This window comes from Salminus brasiliensis, chromosome 4 (assembly GCF_030463535.1).
Source record: "Salminus brasiliensis chromosome 4, fSalBra1.hap2, whole genome shotgun sequence".
Taxonomy (NCBI): domain Eukaryota; kingdom Metazoa; phylum Chordata; class Actinopteri; order Characiformes; family Bryconidae; genus Salminus; species Salminus brasiliensis.
In genome coordinates, this window is record NC_132881.1 from 33132468 (window position 1) to 33146763 (window position 14296).

General features: G+C 39.0%; 1 protein-coding gene across 1 annotated transcript; it reads right to left on the reverse strand.

The window, feature by feature from the left end:
* Positions 1–209: 209 nt before the first annotated feature.
* On the reverse strand, positions 210–11214 carry wbp1la (WW domain binding protein 1-like a). Its single transcript, XM_072678103.1, has 4 exons — positions 10961–11214; positions 6389–6491; positions 2526–2687; positions 210–2170 (listed from the first exon to the last, which is right to left on the reverse strand). The coding sequence occupies exons 1-4, from the start codon at positions 11108–11110 to the stop codon at positions 1425–1427; spliced, it is 1161 nt and encodes a 386-aa protein (XP_072534204.1). The 5' UTR covers positions 11111–11214; the 3' UTR covers positions 210–1424.
* Between the last annotated feature and the right edge of the window lie 3082 nt (positions 11215–14296).

Sequence of the window (14296 nt, forward strand, 5' to 3'; positions counted from 1 at the left end):
ATTCCATTAAGGCATATGAAAGATATGAGAGAAGGAAAAAAAATTTAAATAAATAAAAAATATAATAATAATAATAATAATAATAAAAAATTATTATTATTATTATTAATATATATATATATATATATATATATATATATATATATATATATATATATATATATATATATATATATAAAATAATAAAATTATATATAAATCAAAGGCACCTAAATATGCAGGCTGTGTCATTACCAAAAACACATGAATGTACAATATTTGCAGTCCTCACTTAAAGCACCGGTGAATTAACTCCAACTTCGATTTGATAGCATTCAGGAGGATAAAATATAATCCTTTTTAATAAAGCTGAGTTCATGTGATGTAAAAATGCATACTCACACATACACACAAAGGCAACTAACAAAATGTCTACCAAATTAAAGCACATTTCGATCTAATCAATCTAAACAAACAAAAAGGGAGCTTTACCTCAACTTTGTGAGCGAAGCATTAGTACAGCAGTCTACCTGTGCTGCAATACAGTATATCAATATCCAAGTATCTCTAATATCTAACAGACTTCATATCCTATTAGGAAGAGAGGGGAAGGGTAACATGTGCTGTTCAGATTGGCTACACAGTAGCCTACGTTCTAAAGTTTGGTAGACTGCTCGGATACTGGGGAGGCACAAGAATTGCGCAAAATAACCACCTCTACCTTTCCTTTGCATTTATGAAGTGCATAATCTAGTCCCTTTCAGAGTAGCAGAGAAAAGCACTGCATGCTACATTTAGACCACAGGGTAAAAAGGTGAAAATTTAGCTGATTAAATGAATGTTTCAAACATGTGATCAATTTAGCTAGGCTGTTTACTGCTTAGTTTTCAAGCCAGAGACATTTAAAAAAAATAAAAATAAAAATAAAAGCAAAAGTCTACCAACAACAAAATAAATCATCTTTCTGTGGTGTTAGTGCAACCTTGTGTTAGTCAAGAGTCAGTTAAGCTATTTATAAGGTGTGTGACTGCTGTGGAATCCAGTGCGGTCAATGTTAGCTCTTCTTTTACGATCTAAAAAGGCAGGCATTTTGCCCACCACTACCCACAATATTCACTGGTATACTAAAATGTAATTATAATAGTAATACTAATACTACTAATAATAATTATAATAAATTTCACTGGTACAGACACCTCATTTAGAACTATATGCAAAAATTTGAAGCCTAGCAAAATCAAACATTCTCTTATTGATTGATTGATTAGACCGCAGCCTTGCTTGAAGGCTATATGCCCAAGCTCGTTTTTGCTGGATTCTTGCATTGATCTAAAACCATAGCTTAACATTCACACTTCCAACACGTATGGCCAAAGCAACAGTACGGTGAGACAGTAAAGGGAGACCGCAGTCCTCAAAAAAGTCATTGTTGTAGGTGGTGGTGCTTAGCTTTGGGGGTCTGTATTGTTGCCATGGTGAGGACCCTCCTGTTCGTTGATGGTGTGCAAATGGAGGCAGATTGGGGGTCGCTGTAGGGGAGGCTCTCTGGGCTCTGGGACCCTCATTGGGGCAGCAAAACCCTGCTCCTCATCCCCTGGCTGCTGAGGGTCATTGCTATGAGGGTTGCAGCTATCACAAAAGTCCTGCTCTCTTAAACCCTCAGTGTCCAGAAGTCCCTCAAGCTCCTTCATTTCATCCTCCTCGTCATCGTCGTCTTCCCCAGGTCCACGGTTGCACACACACACCTCAATTCCTGAGTCACCTGTAAAGCGCCTATGGCGCCCCGGAGTCCTGTCCTTGTTTTCAGGACAACTGTCCAGGCCTTGCTCTGCAGGCTTTGGGAGCTCTTTGTCAAGGCTGCCTTGCTTGGTCATCTTAGGAGAAGTGGCTGATGCTACTACCTGCTGCTGTTGACCATCCTCCTCAAAGCTCAGGTACGGCTTGTGGGCATCTCCTGCCAGGCAGCGTGCAGCAGGGCAATGAGGCTCTTCTATACAGTCCCTGGTGGAGCTACTCTCCAACACGGGGGTTGTGGGGCTGGATTGTAGAGAGGGGCAAAGCTCATCTGGCTGTTCAGGGCTCAGAGCATCGCTGCCCTGACCAGCCTGAGAGGCACTGTATGGAGGAGGGGGCGAGGGGGGTCTGTTCTCCACCTCCTCATATGCAGGTAAGAGGTAACTGGGAAGAAACCCTTGAGAGCAACAGAATAAAAGAAGGAGAAAGGGAGGTTTTAAAATGATACATTGTCCAAATGCAATGACTAAACCATCCTAGATCTATCTTCTTATTCAGCTGATGGGCGTAAATGTTTATTTCTACAAATAATAAACGTATTACTATGGCAGTAATGCAGGAAATACAGCAAGCAGCTAACTGATATGTAGGAAGTTTTGTAAATGTAGTGGACAATGGTAGGTTTAAGCATTCATGAAAGTCGATGATCTTATGTTTCTGCTGTCTTTAAAATGCAAAGATGATTAAAACAGAGACGTTTAAAGAGAAATACTGACAGGCGTCACGGTTTAAGGACAAGACAGGCTACTCACTGAAGTAGAAAGGCAATGAGGTGTAGTTGTGGACCTCTCTGTAAGCAATGAGGTTGATTTCATGCTGACGTTGTTGCTGCTGCAGCCGATGCTTAGTGCGACGATGGTGGCACACACAGCAACAGCTCAGAATGATGATGACAGTCCAGACCAGCCAGAACCCTAAAGAGCAGAAATAAAACACATTAATTATAACATTAGACTTGTTAATCTGGAGTAACATTAGAGAGCATTTGTGTACACCATAGCAACCGCCTAGCAAACATCTGGGATACCAAAGCGACCAGCTAGCAACATCACAGAAACCAACTGGAATACCACAGCAACCATGTAGCAACAGCCTAGCAAAAAGTGGGAACCATTTAAGATGGGCAACCATTCTGAATTTCCTTCAGGAAATTTTCCAGTTATTAAAAGGTCATGTTGAAAATAAAATGCACCAAAATTTCTAAAATGTTAATGTAGAGATATTAAAACATTACACAAATATTTACATTTTCACAACCGACTCAGGTAAGCTTGGCTTTGACCTTTTTGCCTAGTATGTTGCCACAAATGGTATGGGAATATATAGCCAGAATATACTCCCTCAGTACATTTGCTTGTGCAACGTTAAAGGTGCAAATATATATATATATATATATATATATATATATATATATATATATATATATATATATATATATATATATATATATATATATATATATAAATATATAAATGTACAGTGACACAAATGTGTCCTCCGCATTTGACCCATCTGTGTTAGTACACACACACACACACACACACACACACACACACACACACACACACACACACACACACACACACACACACACACACACACACCTCGATAGCATGGAGCTCTAACCGCTGAGCCACAAGTAGGGGAAGTAGGGGGAATGGCGAAACTTTATTTTCAAAAAATGGATTAACTGTTAAATCTTGAAGCACTGCTGTGAGGATTTGCATTCAGCGACATTAGTGTTCGTGAGGTCAGGATGCTAGATGATCACCCCCACCCCCCCACCACCACCACCACCACCACCACCACCACCACCACCACCCCCCCACCCCACCCCAAACTCTCCAACTCATCAAAGTAATGGATGGAGCACCATCATTCTAGAGAACGCAGTTGAATGCTTGGGGGCTTTATACATTTACATTTACATTATACCTCTCTAACCCAGGCCTGGCATTAGTCATTCATGTTTATCTGCTTCAGATCCTATTCTATTTGCAAGACTTCTCTACAGGAACTAGACAGGCTGTGTGTCTGTATCAGCAATGGCTGCACCTTAAAGTAGGTGAACGCAGTAATTATAAGAAACATTTGGACATATAGTGTGTGTGTATTATATTACAATTTTGCTTGGAAAGTTAAGTTAGTAAGGTCTACTTTGCTAAAGGAAACACTCAGGAATGTTATATACTTGTGAAGTTAAACCCAGTAAGAGAAGGAATTATCCTCAATTAAAACCTTGGATAGCTACAGATATGGCGTAGCACAATGTACGGCAAGACTTGGTGTGACCGGTTTACGTGTTTGTAGTTACGTCCGGAGTGAAGTACATGGTGTACTTTTTTTTTCAGCCACCACAAACAAAGAAATCATGCTGCTCTGAACTGTCTCCTATAGATATGTCCCTAAACACAGAGCAGAAAGGATCTCAATCCAGAGGATCCTGAGCGTAGTCAGTGACTACTACACCTACTAAAATGAAACTGCAGACTCTCTGGATCAGCTCAGGATTAGGCTCAGCTCAGGATTAGGCTCATGTGCTCTCTGTAGCTTCAAAACCTTTTACTGTTAACAGAGAACACTAACAAATTGGGACAGCTTTGTAGGACTGAGGATGTTAGTTTAGCCTACAATGAGCTTCTTGACACATGTGATAAGGTCTTTGAGGATTTGGTGATCACAGCTGCTCAGTGAAAGCTTGTTAAACAGAAGACAAAAGGACAGACTTGGATTCCAGTTGTTTTGGTGAAGAGCAGAGATTATTTTGCTTCCCTTTTCTTTAGCTTTCGGCAGTCTGTAAAGAGCGCTCTGAATTCTTGCTCAAGGTACAGTTAAGCTGAACAACAGCTTTTTGACGTTTGATGATCGGGTTCGGCATTTACATTGATGTGGTGGAATGTGCATACCCTCTATAGTGTGGAAAATCCACTCCATTTCATCATCAAAGGTGCTGAATTTTTAACCACATTGGGGTTACACATGGGGTGCACAAGCTAGGTTTGGAGCAGGACAGGTGTAATTTACTGGTATAAAAGGAACTTGGACAAATCACTTGTTTTGACGAAATCCTACAAGAAATACGTACGGGACAATGTTTGTAAGTAAAACAAACGTTAAATGTATCTCAAGTTCTCAAGTCTGTTAAACATTTTTTAAAAGGTGTAACCTACCAAACAAATGGCACATCATGCTGGATCATTTACACATCCGTCCAGCATTAAATCACAATTGAAGAATGTCCAGAACTTTGGGCTTGGGACATTTGTTAGCCAATGGAAAAACCAGTATGGGACAGTCATGTCGTCAAGAGAAGAGAAGTGTGTGAAACTTTGTCCCAAAAAAAGCACAAGCCACTTCTGGCAAATGGGCTCTACTTCTCCAAATAAAGAAGCCAAAGGCATCTGTTTACAGGAGCTGTCCCGATCAAGTTACACCCGAGGCAAGTCTGTCTTGACCAGCTGCATTAGCTGCAATGTGGGCAGAGCAGAAGGGGAAAAAAAGAAAAAGAAAAAAGAAAGAAATCCAAAGTGCAGTTCTTGACTCAGCAGATGATATGCCATATTTACCGAAGAGATGAGATTAGTCCTCAGTTATTAAAATAGATGGTACACCAGAGAGACAGAGAGAGTGAGACAGTAATCTGATAAGACCGCAACATTGCCAGTGGGTGTGAACTACAACCATGTCAAAACGAGTCAGCCGCATCAGTTCAGCTTCATCACCACCATCACGCAGTTTGTATCAGGTACTTCAGTACTACCAGTCATACCCAGAATAAGTACTTCTTGCTACAAACATTCTGTAGTGGATGTGGTCTTTAATAGGTCCAAGGCCTAGGCAGAAGCAGAGTTTCAGTCTAATATAGGAAATATTTAAACCATTTCAAATTGCAAACACATAAGAAACAGAAGCATATGAATATAATCTGAGTGGGCACAGATAGAGCTCTTTATTTCTTTGAATAAGTGTACTTACACAACAGCAGCTCTCAACTTTAGATAAGAAAAGGAATTATATCAAGAGAAGCTGATCCTAGATCAGCACATAATGTTTTATGACAGGGATTACATAACTACTACAAAGTCCTGGGACTTTCTTGACATCAGTGTGAGGTCATGGTTTGAAAGTAGCCATGAAATGTGGGTGTTTAAAGTCTGTGTATATGAATCATTAGTACAGGGTCATCAATTAATTTATATAAATTCAAGACTCATTGAATTCAGAATTCAAGAGTCCTTGGAATGAATATTCAGTGAATAACCCTAACAACACTGCCTTTCTGGTCAAGCAGCCAACATATAAAGAAGTTCTGGATTATTCTAAAATAATTACATTTACCAGCATTAGTCAAAATTCCAAATGTTTGCACACTGACCGATGTCATTTCCACACAAAAGCATCTGCAAAAAACCCAAGCACAAGATGGGCCAACATATTTACTTTTATTAGACTCTCCAACTCCCCCCACAACCCCTCATTGCAAGCATTAAGGAATCCAGAAGCAAACATGCTGGGCTGGGGAACTCCCTGCTCAAACATGACCTCTCAAAACATACAGTATTTTCACCTTGTTCTGACCTAGACCAGAAAACATGAAGAAGCAGGGGATACTTACACCATAGCTCATAGTAGTAACTACAGCACTGAGATTCTCCACAGCAGTGGCCCGATTCACAGATGTAGCTCTGATTGTTGACTCCGACGCACAGCAACTTACTCTGCAAAACAAAACAGAAAGTATGATGCCTATTTTGTCCATGGCATGTTAGGGAATATATGCACTTTCTCACGATGTGTTTGCAAGTGCCTTTGTGCTGCTATAACTGCACTGACCTTAATGGTCACATTCTGTACTGTACAGAACAGAATACAGTCCTTCAAAATGCTCATGAAAATGACTACAAATTGCACACTGAAATAAGAAGGAATCTGCAGTAATTTTAAAATGCTTTCAGCTGCTTCAAGTTGCATGTGCAAATGCACATACGTAGCTTCTCTACAAAAACTAGACAAGTATTACCAATGGAATAGGACTCTCTGAAGCAGAAACATGAACCTATTGGCTTCATGTCTAATGACAGGTGTTGGCTTAAGCGCCCCCAGCATTGATCTGTGGAGTAGTAGAATTGTGTCCTCTGGAATGATGGTGCTCCATCCAATACTTTTGGGATGAGATGGGGGTTATCCAACATCCTGACCTCACTAATGTTAGTCACTAATTGCAATTAACAGCAATGCTCCAAAATTAAGTGGACAGTAGAGACAGTTACGCCAACAAAAGCAGAATAACCTCCCTTGAATTTGGAAGAAACAATAAATGAAAAGTGGTCTCTATACTTTTTTCCTTCTTTTCCTGTATCTCAGACTGCCCTGTGACAGCCGGTCACACAATACTTCAAGTACTGGGATGGTAAAAGCTTCCTCTGATCCACCACATTTTTTTTACAACTGCTGGTAATGCTACATCACTGGACAGCTCAATGCGCTTGTAGGAGAGCATTTACTGCCAGTTCTGTTATATCATTCAATAGACGCCCACACTGGCTAGCCCTGCACTGAGTGATGGGGAGAGAAGGGCCATTCTACCCACACAGAGAGGGGCGAGGTCAAGGCCAAACTTCAAATTCAGTTTAAAAGATCATTTTTATTTAACAATTATTCAAACAAACTGTGCTGCAGGCTCTAGTTAGAGGTTAATGCTCTAGTGAGAAGCTTTTTTACTTCTTAAGAATGTTAGTCTCAAACACACTTGGAAAATGCCAACACTCTACTGACAACAACACAACCCCAGGCAACATGCATTAATAAAACTAATAAAATGCTACTGTTAAATGTAAAAAAAAAAAAAAACCTTAAAATTAGATATGCTTAATTTTCATCACCCCTAGTGGATACAAGTAATACAGTCATGAACACCACAAAAATATCTGTTCCCAGGGCCAGGGATGCAGTCAATGTGAAGCTCAATAATGCTGGCATCAAACAAGGCCAACAGAGCAACAAGTAATAAGTACCTGCCGGAAGCCCAGGAGGAAAGGCATAGCGTATTCTTGAAAGAAGAAGTCACTGCTATCTCAGCTCAGAGAGAGTAAATCTTATACACACACACAGGACTGAAGAGCAAAGGAAAAGACAAGTAGAAGGTCAAGTCCAAGCTATTCTGCACTGGCACATAATACAGTGTGATGTGAACTGCCCTGTCTGAAGACTGGTCTCGTTTTAAACACACCCACCCACCCACACCAGCCCCCACAACATTTGGGTCATAGAGAGCCATGCCAGGGAATGCAAGTAAACAGGATGACATGGACAAGCTGCCTCTTCCCGTCACTCACTCAGACACTTAAGGGCACAAACATTCACACACACACACACACACACACACACACACACACACACACACACACACACACACACACACACACATACTTTAACCACCTGCACATTGAAGGTGTCTGGAGGGGAAATTAGGCCCAACCAGAGGTCTTCAAGATTACATAGTAATTTGGTGATATACATAGATTATGACATAACGCTCAGAAAACAGCAACGCTCCTTCTGTCAAGCCGTTTATCCTTTAATTCTATTTTGGGCTGTTTATTAATGGTATCCAGAACCTGATAGTGAACTGCAGTGTACATCATCTGCTGAGTGCTTCAGATTATTTTGAAAGAATAGCTGATATAAATAAACAGGACGTTTCCTGTCCAGAAACGTGATTTCTGCCTGGTATTTTTTAAAGCAGTCATATTAAAGCTGGCTGTCAAATTTACAAGACATTCCAGACAGGAATTAACTTTGTTAATGCAAACAAATAATCTGATATTGATACTACTGAAAAACTTAACAATACTGAACTTTATCAGCAATGATTCTGTTTGGCATATTAGTATGCAATACATTAGTTATTAACCTACAGTAGTCACTGGGTCACTGAAATGCTTTCATATGGGAACACAACTATAAACTGTGTTAAACCTACCAAACATAGACATGATTGAAACTGGGTTATCCTAAGACCCAACAAAAAACATCAAACATTTAAATAAACATGAAATAACACGAAATCAAGAAAACCAATCAAAGAAATGTATTGAGTGTAATGAGTGTAAATGTAATGAGTTTAAGTGTTATGTGTATAGATAGATATAGATAGATCGATAGAGGTCCCTGACATTGACATCAGAAGTAAAGTGGCACATGCAGAAATGTACTTATGAAGTGTATGAATACAGTATATGTATAGAGATCATAACCATAAAAGGCATTTAGCAGACACTCTTAGGTAAAAGGTAAATCAACATAAGCAACAGATTAAAAATCTGGGTATGGTTTAGTGTAGTTATCTACAATACAAAAAAAAAAAAACAAAACAAAAAAACACCCTATACACTATACACTATAAGCAAAAAAGGATTCCACATACTGTTTTGGTATAATTATTATTATTTTTATTTCATTTTTATGTATATATATATATATATATATTTTTTTTTTTTTTTTTTTTGGGGGGGGGGGGGTTCTGAATTATTAAACATCCATACAGGACACCTAATATTTGGTTAAATTTCCCTCAAGTGGCACTTTGACCAGATGCTTTCTGTAACAATCAACAAGCTTCTATTCTGGTGAACCCTACAAACCCTACAAAAGCTTTTCTGCCAAAGAATAATTGACCCATTTGATCATACAAAGAACCATTTAAACAGACTTAGAAATATGACTGTAGTGCTAAAAAAAAAAAAGAATAGATATATAAGATCAGTCACAGAACTGAGCTAGTTTAGACAAGACTGTAAGGTTGTAATAAAATAAGCCCAATAATGTCAATACATCAAAATGAGGTTTATTACTTTTTCCACATACAGAAATATTGCCTAATTGTAAAAGATCACTGTGCATTTAAAAGGATCACACCCTTAATCCTGAGGACAGGTGTTCATGAACATTTTATACAGAAGCCCGGCCTCTGCCAAGTTTCAGGTTGAGCTAATCTGCAGGTGTACAACTTTACTTTCCACTCCCACAGGTACACAAGCAAGGCCATAAGTACGTATCAAGGTTGTCTGTGTTGGAAGAATCACTTTCACATCTGGATTCTTTGTGCAGATCCTTCTTTAAGATTCATAAACACCCATTTCAAACCACTGCTACTGAGTGACCGTGTCTTTTCACGTTAATCATAAAAGTTCAGTTAAAATGTGGATTTTAGGGGGTGAGAGGTTGAAGGGAGGCCCAAGTGCTAGTAACTGTACCTTTACTGTACCTTACTGTACCTCTAATTGTAGACATTACTATTATTATTATGGTATAAAGATAATACTAATAATATCTTGACAACGTTGAGTATACAACAACAGTGAATCTGTCTAAGCCTCTGCCCTCCATCAAACATATATTTACCATTTCTGATCAATATATGATATACAATAGCATATCAATATATCAAAAATTACTCAGTTCAGCTTCAGTGTTTTTGACTTGTGTGTGTGTGTGTGTGTGTGTGTGTGTGTGTGTGTGTGTTAATGAACAGATAAATTTGGCTAGGAGACGTGACATCTAAACAGTATTGATTCAGATCTTAGTCAATGATCATAGTTCACACTTAGAAATAAACTTACTCAACAGCCATAAACACCATCATAAAAACAACTCAGGCAACTCAGCTGATACAGCGAGTCATCAAACTACGAGGAAATAGTGTGACAACATTGTTTAAAGACTGTCATTAAAAGACTGACAACAAGATTAAGCTCGTTCAGATCGTTCAACAACAATAATGGTGTGTTTTTCTAGCTCAGTGGACTGAAGCTAGCTAAGCTCGCTCGCTAGTGCTGCTATCCGGCTCTGATCAGCTACCAACCAAACTTTTACTCGATTACTTCTGTGATGCTAGCGAGCATTACACAGACTAGCAAAGTTACCGTTAATCTTGGTATCGCGCTAATCCCGATCAGTTTCTAGTCTTGGTTTAAATCGGCTGTGTCTCTGGTGACATTTCAGGCGACGGGGCGTCTTTGTTGTCTAATGACAATATTGTAAATGTAAAGAGCAGGAAGTGTGGCTACGTTAGCTAGCCAGCTAGCTAGCTTAGCCTCCAGCTAAGCGCAGCTCCGACACAGAGAAGGTTAGCCGAGGTACAACAACAGCCAGCTAGCTAACGTTAGCCTCTCCGCTCTGCTGTTACCTCAGGGATCACTGTCTCCGCTGACGCCGAGCTGACGGGTCCGACAACGGCGTTCATGAGGAACAAGCCCATTTTCAGCGCTGTATAGTCGGTCTCCCACATCCCACACTTTGTCGTAGCTGTCGACACATCTGCGGTGCGGTATGACATTTAGCTCACGCGCCAGCCAGCTTGGTTTTTATTTCTGCTATTCTTCAGTTTTCTTCAACTAATTAGCCAGCTAGCTACACAACTCTGAGGAAAGTAGCTACACTTGCAGGCACCGCCTTCTTCATACTTTCCCATTGGACCATTCAAGGGGAAACTTCCCTGGCGTCGCTGTAGGGGCGTTCAGGCACAGGCTGCGCGACCTGTCACTCTACAAACAGCTGCAGTGCTGTCAGCGCTGCTGGGGCTCGGCTGGGTGTGACTTTGTGACCGAGCTCTTTACATTTGGTTGTGAAGACGTCAGGTGATGACGAGTTAAAGGGACAGGAAGTGCATTTTTCAACCTCAGGCCATGTACTGCACTTCTATCAAATCAAAATCAAAGAATATACAAATCGAAAAATATGACTTTAGGCAGAATATAACACTCATTAAAACGCCTTTTTTATTTTCCTGAAATCTTTAATGTCAGCCTTTTGATTCTTGTCTCTAATTCAAGCCACAGTTTACATTATATTGCCTGATGATTTATTGTACATCAAATACAATACATGTAATGGTTGTTATCTAATATCTAAGCCTTATCTAATTTTTTTAGTTGTTCTTGGACTTCTTGGACTTCTGTGGGAATGGACCATAAAATAATAATCTAATAATGATTTTACATTGATCTCTTACATTGAATGTTAAGAAGCTCCCCCCTTCCTTATTTAAAGTATGGAGATATCTTAAATGAACAATTTTGGAGATATAAGTTGTTTTTTTATGTGGCAGTGATGATAAGTAAAGAGACTACAGGAACATTTAATCCTGAAAGCCTGCAAATGTTTTAATAATATATACACTCATTAAATAATATTGTTGTGGTGATGTGTTTATAATTGATTTGTCATACTAGGTTCATTTGACAAAGTAAACATGCAAGTCATAATCTGGCTAGTTTAGCAAAGGCAAGACCTATAGACTAGCCTAAATATGTGGTCCAGATAACACCTCGGATATATATATAGTCAGTTGCATACCCCTTTAAAAAGTATTTAAAACAGTACTTTAATAGCTGCTATTGTAAAGCTGTAGCACATACATGTGTCCTTCAAGCAATACATTTAAATAAAAAGCAATGCATCTATAATTTATAAAAAAAAAAACATACATACGTACATGTTTAATTCATTTTGTTTAACATTTTATTTTTATAGACTATTTATTCTTACACAAACGGTTGCAACTGTAACAACTGAAATTTCTTTCCTGGGATCAATAAAGTATTTCTGATTCTGATCTGATTCAAACCAATAAGAATTCATAGCACAATCAGCACTCAGTTGTAGGCCTCAATTCAGTGATGTCCTTGACCAGTATTTATTTCCTTGTATTACAAGTGTTTATATCATTCGCGTGGACTGACGTAGATCTGAGTAATCTCTGAAGTGTACGTGTGTGTCTAACAGAAATTGCTATTGTGACAGACACAGACAGAGAGGGGCTCGCACCAATTTTAATGCCTAAAATGAATATTTCTTTCTGTCTCTGGACTCCTGCTCCTGAGGCCCTTTGAACCTTTCAGCCAAGTTAAAAGGAACAAAAGCAAACAAATCACATTGTTCTTTCAGGAATTTTTCTTGTTCAATGCCTTTCATTTCTCCCTTTTTAGGCACTTCTCTCATTCAGAACAGAGAAGTCAATGGTTTCTTACATCTCGGCTTGACAAGTTAGGAGGATACAAGCTAATCCCCTTAATCTGTCTATTCTCCCGCGCAGTGCCAAAGGGGGAGTGGGACCTGGCGCAAGTAATCCTATAGAAAAAACAATAGGATTAGTCCCCAACTCTTGGAGTGACAATCAGGTATCTACTGACTGATTTGCAAAGTAGGCTCGAGTTTCTTCAAATTTGCTTTCCCCCCCCCTCCTCTGGGTAAAGGGTGCCTTTCACTAAGTGCTGGTGGGATTTCATGAGGAGAAATGCTGGAGGTCTGTATGAAAGACATGTATTCTTCAGGTCCAGCGTCAGCATGGTGAGTGACAGGTCCTGGCCTTCTCCCTAAGCAGAGAAGGTGGAGAGGTTGGGCAGCATGGTGGGCCCAGGCTGGCCCCACCTCTTTACCCTCTGATTCAACCCTATTCTAATTCAAACTGCCTTTGCCTTTAAAGAGAGGACTCTGACAGACAGATCAAACTGATTTGTCTTTTTTGTTTTTGTTTTTGTTTTTTTTCGCATAGCAATCAAGATGGTTAAATGGGCTAGAAAATTAGAGAGATTAAATATGCATAGAAGGTGTTTTTCCTATTTTCTATTATCCTTTTATTTCTTTTCAGCACAACAAACATTGGTTTGTTTACGTGCTAATGTATATAAACATTAGTTTAACACATCTAAATGTAAAAAGACAATGGCATGGAAAAAGGCAATCACGGTCTTAAAATGAAATTTAGGTACTTTTTTTTGAGAAGTAAAAATCACAGCACCTTATAGAGTCAGGGCTTAGCAGGATTTAGGAATACTGCCAATGCCACTGGCTGCAACACAACTCTAGAGAATGATCGATCAACCCCCTTGCTTCACAGTTGGCAAGTCGCTCTTTTCATGAAATGCAGTTGTATTTTGGCTTTTTCAGTCCACAGCACTTGTTTCCAAAAACCTATCTGGCTTGTCTAGATGCTCTGTTTCATCCTGCAAATGTTGAGTTTGTACATGAGGTCACAGGAAAGTTTTACGTCTTATCTGTCTTTCCTTTTTATTTTATTTTTTACTCTTTAATGAAGGTTAGGTTTGTTCAAGCAATGCTGCACAACAACCTTAATATGTTTCTATACATTAAATGTAATTTTAACATAATTAACTACTACTAATTAATAATAGTTGTGAATGATAATGAGTTGTGTAAGAGATGGGGATGATATTTGTGAGACATCTGACCTTAATGCTACATTGATATTGGCTTCAATTCCTCAATGTAAGGGTTCCTGTGACCTCAAGACCCTATTAATACTACTAATAATATAATTATTGTATGCCATAAGTATTTGGACAATGACACAATGGATTTTACAAAAATGTGATTAAAGTGATAAAGCTTTAATTCCAGGAGGTTAACAAAAAATTGTGTGCATTTACCATTCAGGAATTACAGATATTTTTTACATAGCCATCTATTTTCAAAGGCTTAAGAATAACTGGACAGTTGACTG

What these genes read in the sequence shown, in the direction of transcription:
- wbp1la (XM_072678103.1), bottom strand. Translation starts at nt 11,110, where the DNA reads ATGTCATACCGCACCGCAGATGTGTCGACAGCTACGACAAAGTGTGGG. An exon ending in CGGAGACAGTGATCCCTGAG is followed by an intron (nt 6,492 to 10,960) that starts GTAACAGCAGAG and finishes TTTGTTTTGCAG; the next exon opens with AGTAAGTTGCTGTGCGTCGG. An exon ending in TTACTACTATGAGCTATGGT is followed by an intron (nt 2,688 to 6,388) that starts GTAAGTATCCCC and finishes TCTGCTCTTTAG; the next exon opens with GGTTCTGGCTGGTCTGGACT.